The following is a 27,085-nucleotide window of genomic DNA, read 5'->3' on the forward strand; positions in this document are numbered from 1 at the left end:
TAACAAAAGTTCTCAATTTAAAAGTGTTACATTTTATTTAATTTTACATTCCTTCAGATGAATTAGGAGTCTGTGAGAAATTTCAAGTAGCTTTTCAGGAAGCTGAAGGACTTTCCAAGGCAACTCTTCAAATTCAAGGATTTTTCAAGGTTGTACAAACCATGTGTACAACAAATGACCTTGACCAAAAGGTTAAAAGGCTCAGTGAGCTTACTAGAGGATAATCTCTTAGCTTCATAATAATTCATCCAATGAATAAACAAATCAATCTGGGTCTTAGAAAATATAAGGTAATTATGAATAAAAACCTACATGCATATTTTCAATCACTGACCTTAACCACAAGGGGCAAACAAACATTTCATTAAATGAACTGCCTTAGCTTCATAATGATCAGAATTGGGTTCCCAGGTGGCCTGGTTATCTAAGGCACTTGCCTTTATTGATCACTGACATAACTTACCCATGTGCGTGGGTTTTAGTCCCATTCTTGGCTAACATGGGTATGTGAGAACTCTGCCAGTAGCTTGGGTTGGTGAGTTTTCTCAATGTCTTTCTGGATTCCTATTCCACCAGTTATACTTACCACCAGGTATAGCCTATCTTGTACTGAAAAGTGATGTGAAACCAACAACACGATCAGAATCTATCAATGCATTTAGAAAAACTATGCATATTAAAGTTCTGCAAATTAAAGACTTGAACCAAAGCCTAAACAAACTGCTGCGATTGCCGTCTAACAAGTGACTGCTGTCTCCCTTCCCCTTAATGTGGGCTCATCAAAAAGAAATGAACTACATCTCGACATGCTTTGACAATGTACACAATATAAAGACAAAATAAAGACAATAAAAACCATGCTCTTTGAGAGGCAAGTTTTAATATGGCCATATAATATAAATTCAATCCTAGGGGGTAGTTAGAATATACTAAAAAAGATAGACTTGTACTCCTACTAATTTAGCCATATCTCCAAGGTCAGCATTTCATCATCATGGGAAGAAAAGTTAACTCTATTATCTGAGGATGTGTTATCTTTAGTTTGATAGAGGTCATTGATACCGTAACATAGTGATCATGATAAAACTAGTCAAACAATGTTTAAAATGACTGTTTCACTATTTCAGTATTTCTTTCATAATAAGAACAGGGAGACAGCCTAATATATTTGTCAAACAGTCGGAGTCAGGCTTATTATCAGACAATGATATCCCAAGTACATATTTTCAGTGATTCTATTGAAATGCTGGTAAGTTCTATGGAGAGATATGTGCTCAGTAAATTGTGCAAATTACATGCTATTGAACCATATAGGTAGGTTTTCCTTTATGCTTAAATTTTGTAAATAATGCAATTGCTGTTTGTTGTCATACTTGATAAAGTAAAGAAGCATCTAAGGTAATTATTGTTTACTTATCATCTTTCACTTGACAGGAATTTTCAGGTCTAAACTACGAAATTAAACATCAGTTTAGGACTGGCAATGAGCTTTCACTGGATCCCAAATAAAGTTTTGAAAAAGTTCAGATAACATGCACATGTTCATAGTCATAAATTGTCCTTGGGGAAGAAACTTTTTATCTCCTCATCATAATATACTAAAGTGCCATCACAAACCAACCACCTGCAACCAATTTGGGTTTGCTATAAAATAAAATTTCTGCAAATTTTAGCAGAAAAATAAACTATGATTTTAAAGAAGCTGCAATGCAAATGAGAAGGTACCTGGCCAAGAGGTAAAAATCAAATGCAAGTAATTACTTCAAATGCTTGTTTTGAATCACAAATATCCACCTTAGAAGACTGAATTTACATATTTCTACATAAAACAGGGTCTGAAAATCAAATTTTGAACTTGAGTTTAAGTTGGAGTGCCATTCTTTGCCAATCAAAAATGATGACGAAGAAAAAAATGTAAAGCTCAAACTCAGTCTAAAGCCTTTATATCAAGGAAAAACACAATGTATATATTTCATTTTATATATAGGTAAATATCACAATACAGGAATATAAGAAAAAGTGTTTTAACAATCAAATTATATAATTATTTGGATAATCTGAAACCTAACTAAACAAACTCATCAACTTTTCACTATTATCATAGAAAATGGCATACAAAACATGCATACTTTTCATTCCTTTCATATAACATGCATATTAGTATATGTATTATATTGCATCCTGGCTAAATTCTACATGCATAAAAATCCAAAGCCATAATAAACTCTGTGTCAATATTGTGAATAACCATTTATGTTCAAATTTGTGTATGTGCTTGGTGTTGTGGGCAAAGAGATAAATGAATTCTACTCAGTGCAAGTGCTGTGTGTACACAAACACACACACACACACACAGATATATCTCAACAATTTGGCTATTTCTGAGTGACACTGTAAAAATAAACTGTCAAAATTTACCACCTTAAATATTATAACTAATACCAACATCCCTCCAAATATATATAGGGAGTAATAAAATTCTGAAAATATTTTGAGACAAACATTTGGGCAATTACCTATGATGAACATTTTTAAATAAATGATTCTGTATTGTTTGAAGTGCTACACAAAGCTTCCAAGCTACATCAACAAAGGTAACCACTCTCACTAATCATTTTCTCTCTGGATTAGAATGAGTTATGCTCCTGTATTATTAGATACAAAATCTATTGGTACACCATGCTAATGACTCTGAGGGATGAAATTCCTCCAAGTCAAATAAAACTGCCTATATTATGTCTACAAAAAATAAATGTTATACAGTATATGAACATAAACTTAGATACATGGCAAAAACATGATTATATATACAATGAATCTGAAAAATATACAGAAGAAACAACAATAGAAATTTAATTTTTCCAACATATTATCTAATAGAATTATCTTCAAAAGTGCATTACACAAACCTTTACTAGTGTAAAACATCAGATACCATGTCTCTTTTCTGCACACATTACCATGACAGACGTTAAATGACTGTAACTCCTCAATACAAAATATAAATACTGTTGATTTATTGCAGTCCCCAATGAAGGGGTGATACCCATGTCTTGGTCTTCATAAAGACAAGACAAAATTGATGTAAAACTTGTAGATCAAATTACTTTAACGAAATTATTTTGTATTAAAATACATAAACAATTATTAACTTCAATGTCCAATTCAGAGTAAATAAATATCTGTAATAAGCAGGCATACTTTACAGAGTTTAAGCACCCCACCCCCCGTCCATTGCCTGACATCATGCCTTCTTCACCAAACCTGCATCAGCTTTCATTTCCATGCAAGAGACTTTCAAAAGCTAACAAAGCAAAAAAATTTCTTGAGGAAAGTGGGTCCAACTCCCATTACCATCTACCTGCACCAATACAGCAAAGGCAGTACTCCATTCGGTAAATACCAGTTTTGTGTCATTTTGATACACCCAATTTGATCCCATTTATTTTTTCATTATTTTTGCAAAATATGTAAATAAAAAGTGACAGTTTATTCAGTTATAACATATTGTATTCCCTCTGATAAATTCAAGAGTTTTTGGCAAATTTCATGGACTACTCAAGGATAAAATTAACTTTGTAACTTTCAAGATTTGAATGAAACCCCTCAAATTCAGGGATTTTTTTAACGTTTGGACAGAGAGAAGTCAGGACGTAATACCATCATTCTAAATTTATTTATTATATTGATGATAATGATAACATCAACCATAATCATGACAGTATAATTCAGTAAGAAAATGTGCTTACAAAATTACAAATAATAAAGTACATACAAAACAATCCATCTATGAAATACAAATCATTAAAACATATACAATGGCACCAAGTCCAACCAAGCACTAGGAACCCTGAAATTAGTTTACTAATACAGAACTTCCTATAAAATGATAATAAAGGTTAAATTACAGTATATCTAAATGAACACCTATACCATTACTTCATTATTTCCATAATTTAAAAGAAAAAATTAATTGCCTATACTCTCATGTCACTAATGGATGCATGTGCAACAAGATATCCTCTTTGCGAACATGCATGAAGAAAAATGTCATCAATGAGCCAATGAAAAAAGCTCTTATTTAACAATGGCTGTGACCTCTTATCAACTGACAAGTGACTGTTTGGAAGAGAAAATGTGATTAGCTCACTCAGTCAGCAAGATAGGTCTTGCTGGGACAATCTTCTCCAACATTTGTACTCAGGCTTGCTATGATTAAGTAGGCTTATGCATATTCATGAAAAACAAGCAAATCTGATAGATGGCAATCATAGGTATCCTCTTTGTGAACATGCATGAAGAAAAATGTCATCAATGAGCCAATGAAAAAAGCTCTTATTTAACAATGGCTGTGACCTCTTATCAACTGACAAGTGACTGTTTGGAAGAGAAAATGTGATTAGCTCACTCAGTCAGCAAGATAGGTCTTGCTGGGACAATCTTCTCCAACATTTGTACTCAGGCTTGCTATGATTAAGTAGGCTTATGCATATTCATGAAAAACAAGCAAATCTGATAGATGGCAATCATAGGTATCCTCTTTGTGAACATGCATGAAGAAAAATGTCATCAATGAGCCAATGAAAAAAGCTCTTATTTAACAATGGCTGTGACCTCTTATCAACTGACAAGTGACTGTTTGGAAGAGAAAATGTGATTAGCTCACTCAGTCAGCAAGATAGGTCTTGCTGGGACAATCTTCTCCAACATTTGTACTCAGGCTTGCTAAGATTAAGTAGGCTTATGCATATTCATGAAAAACAAGCAAATCTGATAGATGGCAATCATAGGTAAAAGAAGATTGAAGTACATTTTGCATGTACCTTGCAATGATGCCAATGAACTGGTGCCAGTGTAATCTGATGAAGGCTGCCAACAAAAGAGTTTGTCAAGATAATTTTCAAGATAAAAAAAAGTTAAATGTACATGAATGTAGTGAATGTTACAAAATAATTAAAGACATTTTTGTTGACTTTTGTGCATGTCTGAAAATTTGCTTTTTAAATGCGCAAGATAATACAGATCATAAAGGTTTGTATTGAGTTGTGAAAATTTGTCATAGTTGCATGGGTGGATCAAAACCATCTGTGCAAGTAAATGGCGTTTCATAACAAAAATGTTAAAAAATTTCTTTTTAAATTCTAGAGTGTGTAAATCTCGAAAAAAAATTGTACATACTACCTTATAAAGTACATAACTGGATATCTCGATACTTTCAGTAAACATCTGAGAAGTAACTGAGAAAATAACTATAAAGTTAGCATTTCTTCACATGTATTCTTAATACTTTCTCAGAGTATAGAACAATCAAAAGCTGGATGTCATAATGCGTGATGATGAAAATGTGACAATATGTGATCTAACAGTTGCAGCCAATATGCTAATACTGCTTCCCAAAACTTAAATATACACTTGCCTGATAACTTCAGACTTGAGCTATGTTCTAATTGTGTTGAGGCAGGGGCACTTTTAAGTATTTTACAAGAACTTGACCAAATTAATAATCTGAATGCCTTTGTCTTATTACTACAATACAACAACACAAAATGGTTATAAAAATTTATTGCATGTGTTCAAATTCATTTCAAACAGTGAAACATCTAAGAAATAATTCAGATACAACTATCAAGTTGGCATTTCTTCATAAATGTCATGCATTCTTATTACTTTTTCAAAGAGTGTGGTAAATCAAATACAAATATCAAAGCATTTAAATTAAAATTCTTGTTCACTTCAAATGCCAAAAGGAATGCCACTTCATGAAAACAAATTATGTCCACCTGAATGAAACTCCCTGTAGTAAAACAAACTCCGATACAAACAACCTTTTATTGCCTGACACATCACCCACTGCTTTGGCAAGTGTACAGTAATAATAATATGAAGCTTAGCCACTAGAACATGAAGCATGAGGTAAAAATGACTCAGTTGCCACTAATACATTTTTAGTGCTACTGTCATCAGGACAAAACCATCTGAGGTTAAAGATACTGGTTATTGTACAGAAAGTATTTTTTGTAAAACTGACTTGAAATTCCATGTTCCTTCAACTTACAACAATACTGGCTTGTATTTGTAATGATCTTACATGCAAACCATAAACACAAAGCAAACCAACCTACTGTACCCTGTGAAATAAAAGAGAAGCTTATCTGTTCAAAAACTGTGTAAAAGTGATGTTTCACTTTGCAGTGTTTGAAATTAAAAGTAGATAATAGTCCAATGTGGTTGCTACGCCAGCCGTTTCTACTGCCATCATTGTGTCTTGTTTTGTTTTACTTAGGTATAAAGAAGGCAGGCAAGCAAGAGGCATGTGGCTAAAATGTTCCGATCACCATTATGGTCTCTTAAACTGGAGCCACCAGCTGCTCCTCAGACTTTGTCCTGGCAAGTCCAGGCCGATCATCAATGTGTTCCAAGTCATGCAGCACCTCAAGAATTGAGGCAACACTCCACGCCTGGGCTGGACAACTATCACAGCAAAACTGAAATTTATGTTGGAATCAACTTTAAAAAATCATTATCTTTTCACTGTATCTGTAAAACAAAGTATTTCAACATTTTTTTATGCACTTTTAAAGACAAAGAAAGTAGCCTGGAGAGGTGCAAACTACTAAACACCAAACAATGGCAAGGTATATGACAACTCAGTCACTTCTTGTCAGTCATAGGCACGCAAAACTCCCCACTTCTTGTCAGTCATAGGCATGCAAAACTCCCCACTTCTTGTCAGTCACAGGCATGTAAAATATAAAACTGAACAAACAAAAAAATGTTTTGCAAGATTGAGTGTGTGGTGGAGTGGTGACTTTTCTTTGTATTGATACCTGGGGTTGTCCTGCTCTTTTGGGTGCATTTTTTGAAGTCTGGTGGTATAGCAAAAGGAATGTTTTCAGTAAATTTCTTGTACATGAATGATAGGGTCTTTATCTTTTAATCTTACTACATGAATAGATTCATATTTAGGAATCTTGGGTTTATATTCAAGGTTTACATCTGATTTCAAGTAAACACCAGAGACAAAACAAGAAACCTTCTACATCTGCTCTGACGCATACTTCAACATGAAAACTATAAGTAAGCATATCAATATTTGTAAGTAAGCATATCAATATTTGTAAGTAAGCATATCAATATTAGCAAGTAAGCATATCAATATTTTTTAAACTTTTTTTTGGTAGTATATGAATAAGTCTATTAATTTAAATTTACTATGACAGATGATTGGGTACTTTGGGTGGTGGGGGAGGGGGCACACTGGACTACTTAGACCTGTTCAAAAATGCTTCACTTCTTCCTTGATAACTAAGCAGAACAGGGTCTAAAAACATATTGCAGCTTTTGTGTAAATTATCTTTATTTTCAAGATAACCAACCATTAAAAAAATATCATTAAAAACATTATTCCAAGAGGTTATGGGACAGATTGCATATACCTCTGAAAACAATGTGTATTCCATCACTGCTTTTTGCATGTGAATGTGGATATCTCTGAGTGTTCTTGTTGTTTCCCAACAAAACAAGATTTCCTTTATTATAAACTTACAGACACTTAATTTGAAAAACAACAACTGTCAAAGTCTAAACTCAATTTTTAAAGAATACTGTCCAATCAGTAAAATATATTCTATTAAGAAAATATTGATACTACGGTTTCATTGTAAGCAGGTGTGAAATTTCTGCTCATCCTTGAGCAAACCTCTGAGTGCCAATTCTCCAGTTTTAAGTTCACTACAATCTTTGTAACTCACTTCTCCATAATGAATCTTGTCTGTGATAAAAGGTTTTCATGTTTGAGTACTTTCACTTTTCTTCTCCTGATTGAATTTGCAAATGAGTAGGATTATGTTACCTGCATAATATTTATAACAGTGTTCAACCAGTTGTTTCTGAAGAGTTGACCTGACACAATATCATGACTACTAGCTTGTGAAAGGGTAGTATCTGCCAGCCTTTTAACTTATTTTATTATTATTATTATTATTCTCCATCTATTTGATTTCATACAAAAGACAAAATTAATGTGATAATACAAAGCAGGTCTATTTTGTAATTAAGTATAACAATAAAACAAACACTTCCATAATTTGGAGATCAAAAACAACACTTAATTAGGTTCTCTGAAACACTTGCAGACATAGCTGTGATTGTAGATTGACATTTTTCACAGTTGAATACAAGAGGGCATATAGCATACATGATGATTACACATAAATCGAATTAAATGATAGAACCAAAACACTTGATGAAACTTGTTTAATTGATATTTATTTCTTAAAGAGTTGCCAAAAGTATGCATTACTGAAAATTTTCATTGATCAAAATATCATTGAATATTGATATTTTCAGTGTACTAAGAATTTTTTTTTCAAACAGAAAACTGAACAAAATATACAACTTTTTATTAAAAATTGCGAATTTCATGATACTGAATCAGATTTGAGGGCATTAGCTACCATTTTCAGCTACAAAATAGTGGTATATAACAAATTTAATATAACTGTTTTGTGATTTTTTTCCATTTAATAAACTGGAGCTAATTTGGGAAGGGGGTATTTCTGAGAAAAACAAATTGGTATCCACACCTGTCCCAGTGTTATAAGCTGGTTTCTGAGTTATTTCGGCACGAGTTATCGATGGTGAGTTATACAGATTCCACTACCCACTGTGAAAATCAACACATTAATACTTCTACAAATGAGTCTTTTCTACCTTGGAAATTGTTATTATTTTGGGGTCAAATAGTAGATAAAATACTGACAACTGCACCACCCCCATAAGTGATAATATAACCCTAAATACTGCAAAAGGTACAAAGACTGGGGCCAGAAAGGTAAACAATCAGTAGCATAACAGCTATGATATCTTGACCCATGAGACCAAACACTATGGAGACAATTACAAGTATGCATTTTCAGGGTACATGGCTTTTTCTGTCACTCTTAATTATCATTATAATACTCAAATATATATTATGGTAATATTTAGTGACATAGCTGTCAACCCAGAGTAAAAAAAAACCTGACTAATTATGACAAAAATACTGATTTTCAAAAACAAATACTAATTTTTAAAGCTTTAATGCATCTGTAACTATTAAACAACATCTACAATGATCAGTAAAGAAGGACAGTAACTTACTTGATTATTTAATGTCAAAGATGCATGTGTTGCACTCTTGCATTTTCTGAATGGGCACCTTGTTCCATCCAAATGGTGCAAGATTGAGTCACACTCAGGCACAGGTTGTTTATAGGAGCCTTTTCTGCACCTTGTTTTTTCAGTCATTATCAATTCAAATGTACCAATGTACTGATTGTCTGAATTATATGTGATTTTTTTTTACTGAACCATTTTTATACTAGCACACAATTACTCCTTGCAATTTTACTGTGTAAAAAAAGTGTGCAAAATAAATTGCCACCAACACTAGCAACTGAAAGAGGAATTTTCATTTCTAAAAGAAATTTAGTAGAACAAACTTCTGATCAATCTATATCAAGGTTCTGTCAGGTATTTATAAACATTGTAAATTCAGGCTGTGTTGTTGACGGTGATGCAGCAAGATGATGTTTATTAGGTTTTTCAAATTATTTTATGTCATGGGTACCTCCATGCCACTAGCAAAATCACAATTACACAATTTGCACAATGCAAGATTTTTCCTTTAATAGATGGCATCACAAATCTAAACAGGATGGACCAATTGTCTTTCTAGTTGTTTTTTTTTTTTTTGCTGGTGAAAATTCTGAATACTTTTTTGACATGACTAGAAGCTTACTATTACAAAGATGAGATACAGTGATAGCTGCAACTGTTTGTACAATCCAATATGGTGGTTAAAGACTGGCATGGTAGCCTAGATTTAAAATGAACTAATCATATTTTAGAACTCTCTATCCCTGTATAAATGTGATATGTTTATTCTCTGATTGGAATCAGGCATAAATTTTTAATTTAATGTTGTAAATTTAAAAAACAAATTTTTAACAAGACAAGTGTACAGCCGTATTCAGTTCCAAATTACGGGACAAATATGGAAAAAACAGGACACTTGGCAGCTATATAGTGAGTTCCTTGACAGCGGATGCTAAAAATTCAGATAAATTTCACTTGGTCTCCAAAAAGGAGATACATTTTGGTGTGCACAAGAAGCATGTAAATTAAGGTACTTTCTACTCCCAGTATCTGGAACTGATATTTGCATACATAATTTTATCATATTCCACTATGGATGGCAACATGATTGTTAGCTAGTAAGCTTTTTCAAAATCATATAATATTGACAGATGCATTAATAGACTAGAAAAGCATAATAAAAATTCAAACTTTTCTTCAATACCTTTCCATCTGAGTTGGTGAGTTCTGGTAGGGACTGCCAAGGTGATTTCATAACTTCCTCATAATGGCGTGACAGTCTGGTTTTGATAAATCCCAGTGTCTCTCGCAGCATGCCAGGACACTTTCTGTCCAAAACCTTGGCAAAATGGAGCTTGGCTCGGAAAAAGTAACCAATTGGCCATACCCATTCCTATTTTGAGACAGACATAAAACAATGAAAACCACTTTGATTCCAGAGACATGTACAAAATTAGACAGGTGGAAACCTTAAATAGAAAATAGCAATATGAATATTCCCAAGAAAACACGAATCGTTTGACTTTGTTCCCATTCGTCATACCATAGGAAGAGCTGACATTTCTGTGCCAGTCATGTTCTGAAAACCTTTCAATCAGCTGCTGATAACCTTCTGATCAGCCAATCAAATTGCAGGATTCTGAAAAAGAAGCCTACCACATCTGGTATGAAGCAATAACAATAAAAAAAGAAGAGATTCTCAAATACTGCAGTGAAAAATAGCAAAACACATGTAGGACAATTTATGCCAAAATGTACAAAAGGTCTCCCAATCATAAACTTTACTAGGATGTTGTCAACCATGCCATATTGAAAATTACCAGAGCAGATCAGAAGTGCAATTCAAAACAGCCTGCTAGAAAATTTGATATTAATATTTAAGTAAAGAGTGCTAGAGTATTTTAAGTGCAGTAAATCATAACATTTTCTGGGGAAAAAATGAATTTTCAAAAATAGTTTTCATGGCAAAGACTAAGCAAAATAGCTTTTGTTATGTAAGTCATTAATTTTAATATATTTCTCACAAATAAAGTCATGCCTGCCCTAACAGTCACATTTATATAGATGTCACTTGTTCTCAATGACCATTCCCATTTCTGTTCATTGAAATATCTTCTGTAAAAGTCATGTATTTAATGGTCACCTGCTTTCTTGTGTCAATGGCCAAGTGTCTCCTTAGCAAACAGTGGTCATCTGTTTTAAGCTGTCAATGACCAATTGTCTCATAAGTAAACTGATTTTTTTCTCCCAATGCTTAAAGCTCCTTTTGAGCAATAACAAGATTTTTAAGATGGCCACCATGGCAGTCATATTGTATGCAAGTCTGGCACCATTTTCATTTAGGACCAACCAGGCATCATAAAAAGACTTTGTGTGAAAACTCTAGGTAGATCTGAACATATTCTGATGAAGTGGCAATAACAAGAGTTTCATGACGACCATTGTAGTGGCCATGTCGGATGCAATATTGGCACAATTTTTATTTAGGACCAGCCAGATATAACAAGTCTTTGGGTGAAAATCCCCTGTAAAAATATGGCCATTCTGGAGTAGAAGAAATAACAAGGTTTTAAAGACATAATGGATATCAGATTGTTATCAGTTTCTTTAGGGCCAACTAGACACCTCAAGTCTTCTGGAGAAAACCCCATGTTGAGATGACATTCCTTTCAGAAGGACCAGCAACAACAAGATTTTTAAAATGGCTGCCATACTTGCTGTCATATCAACACCATTTTCATTTAGATCAACCAGACATCATAAGTCTTTGGGTGAAATTCGATGTTGATATGACAATCCATTCTGGTGCAGTATAAATTAGGTTTTTAAGATAGCCATTAGTGTTGGCCAGTTTGAATGTAATACTGGCACTCTTTTCATTTACAAACAACCAGATGTCACAAGAAGAGTATTTTTGGTGAAATCCCCATGTTGATATGACCATTCATTTAGCAGGAGAAGCTGTAACAAGATTTTAATTATGGTTCACTTGGCTGCCAAATTAGAGACAATAAGATTCTAGATATGTAAGAAGTCTTCAGGTGAAAACTCCACAATGATCTGACTTTCAATTTGGGGTGAAATGATACACATGAGATGAAGCATGATACACATACCAAATTGATAGTCTTTTCATTTTTAGAATGAGTGTGATGTTTTAGGGTGGTTATTTTATGTGTTGACATATTGGTTATAATTCCAATATGCACATTATAGACAGATACAGACTTAAAATCTGTTCATTTGCCACTCATCCATGTGAAGATGATAAATAAAAAGCACTTCCAAAAACACTTCTAAACTGATTTTCTGTTATTTGTTAGTGATTTTAGTTCAAACTATCAGGCAATTCTCAGGATGCCCCATTTAATCAGGACTCATCCTGGTCACAATACTCTTTGTTTTGCAATGCTTTCAAAACACTTTATTACCAATTTCATGTCCTCTTTTAAATTTAGAATGAATTATAAGACAGATAGAAATGTACAATGTGAGTGTAGATGACTAACAATCAAATCCTTCACATTTTACTTCCTGCATGGGGAGGGGATAAAACGTTGAACATCCATTATTATAGTTTCATCATTGCAATATCTTATTAATAGCTTAGGAGTGGGAAAAAGTACATAGAAGTTGTAATAACATGCCAAGAAATGTCTAACTTACAGGTCCCATGTGGTAATTGAAGCCATTTGCCACTTTTGAGTCAGCCGAGTCATTGGCATTATCATAGTCACCTGCATAGCCCCAGTCACTGAAAATAAAGACCGCAATAATAAAGCAACAAGCTTTTTCTCAAGTCATGGAATACAAAATATTACATACAAAACTGTGTCACATAAATATCTGTGCAATGCCCTCATCTATGTATATTACAAACTCCAGGTTACATCTGAATCTCAGAAACACAACATAGTATTTAGACATAACAAATCCGTTCAGAGAGCTTAAGTTTAGTCCATCTTTAGTTCATGTCAATAAAGTCTGATTGAAAGCATAAATATCCTTTTGGGTCTTAAAAGCATGTTTTGAGCAATCCAGCATTTTTAGATATCCATAACTGAGCCAGCAAGACTCTACATTGCCTTAGTCACCCTGTTCCTGAAAGTGGAAATAAAACAAAAATGATTCAACTTATGATCTTGAATTATGTACTTGAATCTAAAGAATTTACAATTTTGTATGATGTGCATTTCTTTATGAAATTCAGATCTGTAAAATCATAAACAAGTGAAATTGAAAGATTCAAACATAAAATGCAAATATTTTCTTTGCTGTATAAACAACACCACCAGCTGCAAACTGCAAGGATCCAGTTCTGCTGATAAATAAAGTACCAGCAGTCTGGGTCTGTGCAATTCATTAGGAGTAATCAGTAGAACAAACAACACAGACCCTAATCTACATGTGCATTATTCTACTGCAGATCAGTATCTTTGTTTTTTGCATTTTGACTTTACTTATGAATATAAGTATATATATATATATATATATATATATATATATATATATATATATATATATATATATATATATATATTACTATCTAATACAATGATTGTGATTGGTACCTTGGATCAAGTGTTTTCATGCCAAGAGGACCAAGGAGAACCTCCTGTGCAATATTGAGGGCAGTCCAGGCATTTTCTGGTGTGAAAAGGTCAGGGGCCTGGAAATCATACATAAAGACAATCAACATTTTATTTATTCAAGAGCAAAACAGAAATCAGAGATAGGACCATTTCTTAACTTTAACTATTGAGTAATGAAACCATCTCTGATATTCTTGAGACAGTCCAATATACCAAACCTAGTAAGAACAGAATTTTCCTATGTTTGATTTAAAATGGTCATAAGACGACTAAGTACAGTACAACATGTTTTATCATCATTGTTTACCTTGAACCTGATACCGTGGAAGATCATTCAGCTTATATAAGACAGTGCAAAGATAAATCTAGATGCCAAGTTTGGTTAAATCTGTAATATCTTTTGGAGGGGAAAAAAAAGCTACCTAGATGGTATCATTCAGATACATCCACAAAGTGAGTTAAATTTTAAAAAATTCCCTCACACTTGTTTGTATTATCACGCTTAAAAGCAAGTACAGTAAAAAACAAACAAAAAAAACAACAACCATAGACCTTTAATAAACAATGTTTAGATGCTGAAAGTAAACTTGCCCATTGGTATTCAACTAAGCCTGGTCAAAATTCATATGGATATAAACAAGCCACTACATTCAAAAGTACACAAAATTGCAAGCAATGATCATGGACTTGACATAAAAGTCAACATGGTCGGGATTTCAAAATTCTTTACAAAAGTGTGAATAGGTTTGCATACAAATCAAGACAATTTCATTTGGAACCAATTCAATATTACAAGAAGTATTTTACTGAAAACCACTTATCAATGCCACTATTCATGCAAGAGAAGTTGTGATAATAAGATGTTTTTATGGCTATGGTGCCTTGTTAGAAGTCAGATGAACACCATTTTCTTTTAATTTACTGATACAATCTTTAAGTGAAAACCCCATGATGATACAACCATCCATTCAGCAGTAGCCAGATATATAAAAAAATCAGGATAGTTGTCAAGGCAGCCATTTTGGCATTGTATCTGCATATTTTAATATCAGTACAAATATATATTGCAAGAAAGAAGTTTAAAACACTCAGGCCATCCATTGTAGCTTCTGCTTGGGAGGTCACACTGGCATCATTTTCATTTCATACCAACATGTTGTGAAAATTGTTTCAGTCAAAGCCACATGTCATATGACTATCTATTCATGAGGATTAATGATAACCATATTTTCAAGATAGTCACTGGCCATCATGTTGGAGGCGATATCAGCACAATTTTCCTTTTGGAACTAGATATCACAACAATTGGTGAATACCCCATGTCACTACTGTAGTTATGTTGGCACACCATGACTCCATTCCAGCAGATGCAGGTAAAGAGTTGGAGGTGCCATCCTGTTTTTCATTTCTAAAGGTCATGGTTTGTAATTTATGTATCCCTCGTCCTCCCAATTGTGGATTTCATGTGTGATTTTGTTTTATTTGTATTCCTTTATTTTATATTTTTATTATTATTATTTTTTCCCATCAGGGTTGATCTTTGTTTTGTTTCACAATATTCCTCGAGTTGTCCCTGCATGCGGGTTCTGAGTTGCACACCATTCCCACTCGGTATGTTGGTCGGTTTCCATTCTCAGGTCAATACTTGCATGCACTAGTGCTTGTGTTTGTTTTCTTGCCTTGAACTCGACATGCATGAAACTTAGGATCGTACTTGTTTTCCCTTTGCAAAAGTTCAGGGTGAAAGTTTCCACTCCCATCCCCATTTTGTTATTTTTATTATTTTGGAGTGACTTGCCATAGACATCAAGTCCGGTGTGGTGCTGTTTGTGTGTCTTGTCTTGTAACTGCATTTTACTTTTTTATAGACTGGCACTAGCTAGATCATGTCTTAAGAGTTTTGGGATAACTATCTAATTTTCAGTAGTGGCACGGTAGACATTGTAAATAGTCCCTGGGGAGTAGTACTATCTGTAATTGGATAGTTCTGTGCTTGCTTTTCAGGCTGTGGTGTGATTAATCATTGGTAGTTAGTGTTCCCAAGGTTTCTAGCATCATAGGCTAGTACTGAGATTTTAATGGGATAGTTTGGATATAGGTGCGCCATATAATGTCATTTAGGGGGTTATTCATATTGTGTTGTAATTTCTGGTTTTATTTTTGTTTTGTTTTTTGTTGTATGTGTGTGTGCGTGAATGTATGCAGTTCATTTTGTTGTTGTGCATACTTACCTGCTTTTTGTTTGGTTCCTATTGATAGAATTGGTGTTTGTCTAGGTTAGGTTATTGTATTGTTGTTGTTTTCAGTGGGATTTGTGTACAGACAGGACCTGCATGGACTCTATTAAGACAGCCTCTTCCCTCGACTTTATCCAGCAGGCCATATCTGTTCAGCTAGCTTTACATATTCTGGTGGGACAGTGTTTATTTTGTGTTCTGTTGGGGGATATCAGTTACAGAAGTATTGACTGAGGTTCCCTTGGGATAAACTCCTGAAGAGAGGTAATTCTCCAGTCCACACATCTGTTTCTGTTATGTTCCTATAGCAATATTTGCTAGTCAGGATGAAATAGTTGTTTTTGTATTATGGCCAGGTTTACCGTATAAGGTCTCTTTGCACTCCTCCGTGATGGAGCATTTTATTTTCTTAGTGCTAGCTGCACCATCTTCATCACACTCATCGCTGTCACTATCATCATTACTGTAACTATAAACATTGCCGCTAAACTGATTTTCCTGCTGTTGATCCCTAACATTTTCAGTACTTTCTTTAGAATTATCACTTCAAATAAAAATCAAAAAACCGAATAGTGTCTTGATTATTTGACAGTCTGCATAAATTTCCATAAGTAACAAGAAAAACATGTAAAGGATAGATACATATCAAACTATGCTTAATTTGCCACTTTTTGAGCACAAGATTTAAATTTTGTGTCATATTTTGCAGGAATCATGTAATGATGAATTCTACCTAGATGCAACTCTGCATGTCCTCTTGCCTTAGCTGGTGCAGATAATGAACATTCACCTGCTTAAGAGGTATAGTCTCAATATATATCCCCGTTTCTTTGTACCCCCCTACCGATTTCAATAATGAAAACGTTTAATTTGATAAAAAGTGCACATAACTAAGTCAATGAATCATTGATTTATAAATTTTAACCTGACTGTGACCAAAATGGCACTAATACTGGCATCCCCTTCACCTTTCATGCTTAATGGACTTTCCATACAAACACGGTGCCATATTGCGTACACTGTGGGTTAGTTTATTTCCATCCGACAACATAATGATGTAGTTCATCCTATATTTGGTAACTAACACGTCGCCAAACTGTGTACACTATGGGTTAGTTTTTTTCCATCCGACAACATAATGATGTAGTTCATCCTATTTGGTAACTGCCGGATAATTCTGTAAATTACCAGAACGTTGAGAGTTTGGAATTATACCTCTTTGCCTTTGCACACGTGAACATAAAAATTAAACCGCTTGTTAAATCTACATGAAAGGCAAATTTGTTGTCATTCTATTCAACATTGTAAATATCGGAAGCAGATGACATCTGTATGTGTCGTGCACACACCCCTTTGCTGAAAATGGACTTGTCCAGGAACTGTAAATGGATCTCCAGCCTGTCTGTCTATTATATTGAAAACTTCCATTAAGCATGAAATGCACAGACGCTGACAGTGTTAGGGCCACTCTACTCACAGGTTAGAAATTATAAATCAGTGAATGAAATGACTAAGTTCCTTGCACTTTTTATCACATTAAAGTTTCCATTATTGAAAATGGTAGGGGGATACAAACAAACGGGGATGTATAGTCAGACTATAGGCTTTTTGCCTCAGAGTACCTATTTGCTTCACATCTGTTTTGATTACTTACTACCACCATGGCCACCAGGAAGTTTGGTCGCAGCTGGAAATTGGCCCAGAACTGAGTGGCCCAGTAGGAATCCTTGTAAATCCCTCTCCTGGCTATCAGTTCAGGGGTTTCCTCCCCTGACTGGGGAGTGTGGTGAACCCAGAAACATTTCTCAAAGTTTTGATGGATCTTCTCTCTCCATTCCAAGAAATTCACCATCTTCCTTGTGTCTGACAGTAAGAATACAATTCTAAATTTCTCCAAGATTACAATTTACATTTTGAATGCAATGTATACAATACTGCTATAGTTAAGAAGAATTATGTGGAATGCTATGTCTTGCTCGCTTGTCTCTGCTATAATCCAAAAACCTTGGAAAGCTGCTAGAGCAAGAACAGTAGGTCTCTGTGGCCTACTTTTTGTGCATGGTGAGTAGTAAACTTCTCAATGAATACACAAATAAAAATGTGTAAATACTGTAAAAACAACAGTGTCATAAAAAATGAATTAAAAAAGTGAAAACTTGGCATAATAAATGGTGCATGATGATTGGTACCCTCTAAGATAATCACATCCAAAATGTTTAATGAATGTACATGCTACAGTGTATGAGAAACTGAGCTCTGTGTGTGTGTGTGTGTAACTTGGAATTTTTACACAGCTTTAAAAAAAAATCAGTCATATTGTTATGATATCTGCAGTGTGGCAGTTTATAGTGATGTCCAGCATTGAGGCATCAGGCCAGACATGTGGCATGTCTCACCCAGTAATATTATCCTGACACTAGGGTGATCAGTCCTAAAACTATCCTCTTAATGCTGAGTGCCAAGCAGCGAGGCTGCTGCTTGCATACATGCCAACCCCACCCCACCTGAGGCATAAACGTAATTATTGCAATTATAAGTGGCAAAGTGTAATTTGGGCATCAAAAGTATAATCAATATATTACTAGCCAGAATTACAATTTACAGCAAGAATGAGTAAGAGGCATTGTTATGACCAGCCTGATTCTGCAGCTGGTCAAAATTCTTGTCACAATGGGCAAATCCATATGGATTAGAACCAGAATCAATATAAAATATACTGAAAAATTATTTATATTCATTACTCACTTTAACTAGTCTACACACGTAACTTTAGCTGAATGATCGTGATCTGGAATACTACAATGAACATATGTGCCCGGAGTGATTTAATGCATTGTTCTCATATTCTTCTTTTAAAGTTTGTAAAGTATTGTTGATTTGTCCTTTTTCAGATCTGGCATGTTTTGAAGTTTTAAAAGATCCATCTGCTCTAACATTTTATCAGATAACATCCACAACTCAAACTAAAAAGCATTTTACTTAACATCTGGCACCATTTTCTTTAAAAGTAGAGACTGGTTCACTAACTAACTAGCTAATCAATAAAATAAATGTGTGAGACAAAGTTCACATACAATGAAACCTGTCTGTTTTCTATAGCAAATAAGGAAAGTACTCTAGAGCTATTCTTATGCAGCAGTCACCTTTTTAAGAATATTCTCAAATTTAAATGAGTGGAATTAAGAAAATGATAATAAAAGTGACAAAAACATTTTACTGCTTTACTTTAATTTTAATTTTTACTGTAAAATAAAAATAAAGTGTAATCCATACACAGTCTAGCATAAAATGTAATTTGGTGAAATAAAGCGTAATCATTGGTATGTATGTGCTAGTGCCATATTTTTAGTCTTTGGTATGACTCAGCTGGGGTTCAAACCCTCAAACGCCTGCATCCAAGGCAGATGCTCTAACCACTTAGGCCACCGGATCAACCCGAGAAACTGAGCTAAATGCAAAACATGAAAACTCACATAGTTGGAAAAGTGATCCCAACCTCCTGCCTATGTTTCCTCATCAAGAAAAAAAACCTTAAGTAAATAAACATATTGAATGTGGAATAAACATAATATAAAGAGAACAGGAAATATAGGATTCTGAGACTGAAATCTGAAATGGCTCTGAATTTTGTTCATGCATGAAGGGTGAACAATGTTTTGTAAATCAAATGTTTAAAAATTTGTAAATTTTCAGGACTTATATAACAATGCATCCATTTACCAGAAGAAAAGTGTGGTTCTTGCATGTGACAAAAAAAATGAATGTCAGTAAAAATCGACCTGTAAAGGGAAGCTAAAAATACTTTTGTTCAATCTGATCAAGTTCCAAATTTTTGGTCAAGTTCCAAATTCGCGTTATGATTACTGTCATAATCCTCATTCAAGATAAATTTGAAGTAAAGATTATATTTTAGGTAAGGTTAACTTTAGGTCAGAGAATAGACACATCTACTCCAAGTCAAGTGTCCACAACTTTCAAATGAATTCATGAACAGGTCTGGACATTGTTTGCATGAAATTAATAATTTATGGTAACAAAAGTTACTATTTCTTATAACAACAGGAATAGTCCTGACTTTGGATGTACATGCAAGAACCAAGCTGGGAAAAATACTGATGGGGAAAAAATTCCTTGTTTGAAAATCATTTAGATATCAATATAGTGCATCCTGTTCTGTGTGTGTGTGATTTAGATTTTTAATGTAGCTTTAACAATTTTTCAGTCATATTGCTACAATGTCTGCAGTGTGACAGTTTATAGTGATATCTAGCACTGAGGCATCATACCACAGACATGTAGCATGATGTCCCACCCTGTCACATTATCCTGACACCAGGCACATCAGTCCTAACACTAATCTCTTAATGCTGAGTACAAAGCGAGGAAGTTGTTAGTACCATTTTTGTAAGTCTTGGTATGACTCAGCCATGGTTCAAACCCACATCCGAGACAGACGCTCTAACCACTAGGCCACTGGAGTGGTCAACCTATTCTGTATTTACACAAAAAAATATTATGAAGAGAAATTTTACTTTTTTCAGATGTAAAACTTTCCATTTTGATCAAGCAGACAATTTGATAATTATTCTATGTGTCTAATGTTTACTTCAGACATTATGTGTGCAAATGGTGATGAACAAGACAGTTTTAGAAATAAACTGCTGTAAAACTTTGCTGTAAAAATTGTCAAATGCAACAAATGTACTTGCCATTATATGATACTGTAACAGAACTGTAAGGGTATTTCCCATCACTGTGGAGCTTATGCAACCATTTCAGGGCCGAGGCAGACAGGCCTACCAACTCAACTGCTGACCCATCTCTGTGGAGAAGTTGTGAAATACCATAATGTATGTCTTGGGACAAGTCAATATAATGATTTTTTTCATGGGTATAAGTCCATAAAAAGAATACCCTTTTCAGTGTCCCAACACTTAGAGACAAAAAAATTCAAGTAGTAAATATGCACATGTAACACAGCAGTGACCATCTCATGTCCAATTATCATGTCAATAAAATCTTATATACTACTATGATTACTTTTATATATTTTTTATATTCAGTTTCTGATTTCTCCAAAATGAAATTAAAGAAATAAGAATATACTTAGCATTACTAACATCCTTGTTTTCTCTAAAAGCATTATGAGAAAACTTTGTCTTGTTTGTCTTCTGATTCCAATATATATTTGTCAGCTTAAAAGATGTACTTTTTGTCCAGAGACCATATGTATAACTGATTTTTATAAACAAATTTTGAAAATATTGTGCTAGGAAAATTGGCAAGTCTGGATATTTATGTTAATAAAGGTACCAAGGTCTTGCTATATTGTAATGCAGGCAAGACAAACCAGTGTGTAATCAATAATTTCATAGCTCACCTATATGAAACCTTTAGTAGACTCTAGAGGTCATAGCATTGTAATTGCATTAAATCTTAAGACACAATAAAATAATTTAATTTTTCTTGCACCCTAACTTATGGTTAAACTTTGCTATATAGATCACATGTCCCAGAATTTAAGGACACAAAACATATGTTAAAATAAAGTAGGTAAATAGGATGCTTATTTGATAACACACTGAAGGAAACTAACCTTGTTCTTTTTTATTTATTTTTATCTTTTGTTCTTCATAAGCAATTTATAAGCAAAAGAAGTGTATCTGCTTTCCAAAATCGTATGGTGTGATTTGGTTGAAACATCCAGAGTGTGTATCACTTATGCTGAGTAAAACATTGATATCTTGTACAAATGAAATGTGTTTGGTTTTCTTTCAACATGTTATCAAACTGAAAACTGGATTCAACAAAGTCTCAATGAGAGAGAGAGAGAGAGAGAGAGAGAGAGAGAGAGAGAGAACAGTTGCTTCAAGGTACCAGCAATCCACACATGACATGGTGGTATGGTGCAAAATAACCAAGAGTGGATTATATCCTGGCTAACAATATAACAATATTTCATGAAAAATAATTATTAAATATCTTCCATTTGAGTGCAAATATTAATATTCTTGCTAGCCAGTGATCTTAAAGACAATTAATACAGTGTATGCTATTGTACCTTGCAGACATCAAATGCCTGTTTGTATCAATTACGATAACAAGACGGCAAACAAGAGAAGCTTTGAAGGTGAATAAACACATCTTACACTGAGAAATAAACCCATCTCTAAAATACAAGGGTTATTTTATTTACAAAGCAAGCCAACCCAAGAAGCAGACTTTGGATTCTTTTAAGTATGCTAAATAAATTTATCTACCATATGTACACTGACCTAGGGAAGCCACAGACTTTGGAGCTTTCCAACTACGCTGATTTGTTTACTACCATGTAGGCTGACCTTGGAAAGCCAATCTTGACTTCTTTTTACCAGTACTCACAGAAATTTTGGAAATAAATTGGAACAGTTGGGGCTCTGTGACACTATGAGCATACATTCTGTGAAATCTATTACAGCATGTGCCACAAAGTAATAGGTTTCAACTGTACTCCTGAAGGTATTATCATATTTTAAAAAAACCCAAAGGTAGTTGGTACCTAAACAGTAGAGAGATAACTTGCTCATTGTGCACATCTCTGCTCTGTGGTTCTGACAGAAACAAGAGTATATTGATGTCCATTCAAGGTGTAATTGATTCTGCAGCTGTAAAGCTGGATCTAACAAACAATGAGTTGTCAAAAGTGTACCATTTGAGTTGCAAGTATTTGCTGTGCAAATAATTTAAAGTTTTTAGCTTTAAAATATTCCATACCTAGGTGTTGCTGGCTTGCCTTTGTTGCCTGCTTTTGCTGAGCTGCCCATTTTGTCCATCCAGGTACCACAGTTCATGTCATTGCCTCCATACACAAACCCTGTATCCCACTTGACACCATACTCCACATTAAAACCTGGAAATTCGAATAAAGCTTAGTAAAATGTGAGGAGAACTATATTTCCAGCCAGTGTTGGTAGAAATCAAGGAATTAAAATGCATTAAAAAATAAACTTAAGAGTATTATGGATTTGGGATTTCCCTGTCCATTTGGAGCAAGAACATTCTCTCAAACTAGCCTATTTTCTAAATCACATTTATAAAAGAGGATGGCAATACGAGGTTTGAAAAATCTCTAATAAATATATTTGCCCTGTCAGGAAAGTGCTAAAAAAATTTTACTTACACATAATAAACTTTTATCCACTCAGCTATTAGAGAAATATAAAAGTTCATGATGTTAATAACGGAAATTTGATTGTGCTAAATGCTGTTGGTCGGTTTTTATGGGTTTAAAATCGTATTTCAGTACATGATAGGCTATATATAGCAACCAATATATTTGGTTGGTTGACATGGCCATCTTTCTAAAAACACGATTTTCTGTAAATTGTATTAAATGTTAAAAAAGCGAAATACCTTTATGACAATGTGATAAATGACCTTAACCTGCGGCCTTTTAAAAAACAACATTAAACATATGTAACCTATAAAACACTAAAGTCATAATTTGCATAGCTTCACACTTAATGATACCACCCCTCAGCAGTTTAAATGGTCTTTTGTCATGGGGCAAATAAAAGTGAAGGCTGTCGAGATAAACAATCACCACTCCAATGATAATTAATTGACTGACAAAAGGTAAGGTGATTTTGTGTCTGGTATGTTTACTGTATTGCTATCAGGCTCATTTGTAGAGAAAAATTTATTTCAAGTTTGGTATATTACAGATGTGGGTTGAAGAAACAAAACTTATTACAATTTATTACTTTACATGACAATGTTTTTGTCGTCTTTAATAAAGATTAATGGCAAGCTTATGTTCAGTGGCAACTTTTCTTTGAAGCTGAATTTTACTCTGCACATACAATGCAAAGTATGATTATTTATGAAGTGTGATACATTTTCAAAGATAAATATCAAACCTCAGGGAAGGATAAGTCATTTGTGCATACCTGCCTTAACATGGCAAGTGATGCAAAAACTAGTATTTATTTCGCTCAAACCCCATGACATGTTTGTTTTGAAAAACACTATTTTCAGTAATCTTTGGGCAAATAAAAACACACACCCCACTTCAGTATATGCCCATAATATGCAGCATGTATAAACAATAAATAGTCAAGCTTAGAGCTCATGTAAATCAATTTTTGGGCAGTTTATACATCAATTAAAAGGCAAAGAAATCAGATATAACAATCACAATTTCACATATTACTTAACTGGCTGACAACAGCTAGGGTGATGTCTTATGTACTTTGAGCCCACTGTGCTAATTTGCATTGGTAAAGTTCAACAACAAACCATTTTAAATTATAGGTAAATCAAAGATGTAAAACTTCCTTGATGCAAGGTTCAAAAAATGTCAGAATGCTTGTCCCATGGCCCAATGTGCCAATCAAATTTAGATTAACAACCAAAGAACCCAGCTGCGTGAACAGTTATGAAAAAGTCACATGGTGACCAGTGCTACAAAACCTATACTAGCATTACCTACACTGCAACAAGAACTTTAAGCACAAACAGCTGAACAAAAATTCTATACTGCACAGAGTAAATTTTCTTATGGTTGACTTATCTATTATTTTGCAACACTGGTCTCCAATTGTGTGTGTGATTTGGATTTTTAACGTAGCTTTAACAATTTTTCAGTCATATTGCTACAATATTTGGAGTGTTACAGTTTATATCCAGCACTGGGGCATCAAGCCGCAGACATATAGCATCGTGTCCCATCCAGTCACATTATCCTGACACCAGACGCACCAGTCCTAGCACTAACCTCTTAATGCTGAGCGCCAAGTGAGGCAGCTTCTAGTACCATTTTTTATCAGTCTTTGGTATGACTTGGCTGGGATCTGAACCTGTGACCTCCCACATCCAAGGTGGAGGCTTAAACCACTGGGCCACCAGAGCAATTGTCTCCAATTGAAAAAATTCTTGCAAATTTTGTGTGATTCATGCAACTGTGTGCTCTGGCAACATCTCTGATTATCAAGACAAAACTGCACTCTGATGCTAGGTGCAGACCCTGAAACTGGTAATTTTACTAGTGAATTTAAAAATGGAATGCAGATCAGATGCAAGCAAAATGCAAATGAATGGCATAATAAAACTGAAGCAAACAGATATTGCAATGCAAAATAAAAATGCAAACAACGAATGACAAACAAAAATGAACGAAAAACATGCATTTCATGAACTGATCTGAAAGTCTTTTACCTGTACTTCAGGCTGCTTTACATCTCCACTTGATATTTCAGGATCTGATTCTTCAGAGTGACACACAATCTTTCACTACTTACAAGCGTCAAAATATTCTAAAACATTCTACTGATATGATCACATCATCACTGCTAATTGTATTGGTATATCTTTTATTTGAATGACATAAAATAAAAAATAAAATTGCATGATGAATACTCCACACTATATTATTTCAGCTCTTGCAGTTTTAGCTACATCATTTTTGTATTGTAAATTCATTGTTGTCTTTTAAATTTTACGTATTTTCTATTTTATGAAAGCACATATTTAATAAGACAAGATAAGAAATTAATTGTTCTCATTATTTAATACTAAAATTGTAAATCCTGACTTTTGTAAATTTATTCCGAATGAATGAAAATGAAATGCAACAATGAATGGAAGTGATAAATGCAAACTCTATGACAAAAAAATGATTAAATAATATCTGCAATGCAAACATAAATATAATGGAAGTGAAATTCAAATAAAGCACAAATATAATGCAAACAAAATACAGACTGGCTAAAATAACCAGCCTCAGGGTCTGTACATAATGAATAAACAATGTCAGGATAGCTGTTGTTTGGTAATATGACTTTTATTGTTGATTAACGTCCTGATGCTAACCTTTATCTGTCATATTCTGATCGATACTGGGTCCAGCATTTCTCTCACGGAAGCAACATCCCTGTGCATGATGCTGCAAAGCCTCTTGAATCACATCATGTAAAGGCTGCACCTAAAACAGTATAGAGTTATTCAATATAGGATAAATTAATATGAAATCATGCAGATTTCTCAATAAAAGTGCATAATTTATGTGTAATCTTCATTTTAAAAGGTTATCTTTTTTTGTTGATAGTTTTAGATTTTGCATTATTGCATCAAGCATGTTCTTAGATCTCCTGTATGCAACAACAAATAAATTTCTGTAGGTACTTGAAACCAATTACCTGCTAACTGCTATTAAAAAACTAAACTCAAGCATGAAGAGCAATTTTCAAGCTATTTTTGATGCCACAAAGTGCACATATTTAAAATGTTTTTTAAGAAAAAAGATAAAGTAAAGGATCTGTAAAGATTTAACGCAATTTTTAAAAGTTTACTGTAAATGTACCACTACAACTATCTGAAAAATAATTAAAAACAAGGCTGGCAAATGCTAAATTACTGTCTTTATAGTTATCACACATACTGATTCCCCTATTGTGTTTTTATACAAATAATGGATCATAAATACTCATTCCATAAAAATTTCATTCAGAGTTAAATATATTCCATGATTTTTATTGGCAAACAATGCTGTGAAAATGCTTACAGGTTTCATACATTTTACAATGCAAATGTAGTACTTTATTTATCACATGGCTAGATGCATTGAGATTTTGCTCAATACCCTAATGAAAAAATAGTCTAATGGATAGATGTGCAATGATTAATTGATATATATTGGTATCATAATATTTCCTACAAACTGTATACAGAATTGATATCTGTATTGCTGCCTGGATATCCCAACACATATTACATAACAAATAATTCGTCAACATTATGTCACCTGATGGTACCAAAATATACATGAATTAAAGTTGAAAAAAGAAAGACAACTGTAGAGCTTTGTATCATTGCAAGAAAAGTATTATAGATTTCATCACTTTTCTTTTGTGCATTACCAACCATCTGCTAGACATTTATAACCAGACAGGTTCCCTTATTCACTAAGCGAGATAGCCAGTCTTGGTGTCAAAACACCTGAGTCATTTTTGCAATTTATTGTTGGTTTTAGCAGCACTTTTAAACCCATTATAGTGGGATCCCACTATAACACGGCAAATGGGGTTCATAGAAAATTGTGTCAGCTGAAGAAAATGATGCAGTGACCTAAAATATTGTGGG

At 33.8% G+C, this 27,085-nt stretch overlaps 1 protein-coding gene across 6 annotated transcripts in view; it reads right to left on the bottom strand.

Annotated features, from left to right (window-relative positions):
- Positions 1-860: 860 nt before the first annotated feature.
- Positions 861-27,085, bottom strand: part of LOC149807012 (glycogen debranching enzyme-like) — a 145,127-nt gene continuing 118,902 nt past the window's right edge. For all 6 annotated transcript variants that reach the window (XM_089960664.1, XM_089960649.1, XM_089960657.1 and 3 more), the window contains 8 exons: positions 25,817-25,928; positions 22,721-22,856; positions 20,677-20,789; positions 17,622-17,830; positions 13,710-13,807; positions 12,805-12,892; positions 10,343-10,531; positions 861-6,485 (listed from right to left, as the gene is read on the bottom strand). In XM_089960664.1, the coding sequence (XP_089816790.1) occupies positions 6,348-6,485; positions 10,343-10,531; positions 12,805-12,892; positions 13,710-13,807; positions 17,622-17,830; positions 20,677-20,789; positions 22,721-22,856; positions 25,817-25,928 (1,083 nt within the window). In that variant the 3' untranslated portion in view covers positions 861-6,347. The remainder of the gene's footprint in view (positions 6,486-10,342; positions 10,532-12,804; positions 12,893-13,709; positions 13,808-17,621; positions 17,831-20,676; positions 20,790-22,720; positions 22,857-25,816; positions 25,929-27,085) is intronic.

This window comes from Sinohyriopsis cumingii, chromosome 1, assembly GCF_028554795.1.
Source record: "Sinohyriopsis cumingii isolate HCF-2022 chromosome 1, ASM2855479v2, whole genome shotgun sequence".
In the NCBI taxonomy this organism is placed as follows: Eukaryota; Metazoa; Mollusca; class Bivalvia; order Unionida; family Unionidae; genus Sinohyriopsis; species Sinohyriopsis cumingii.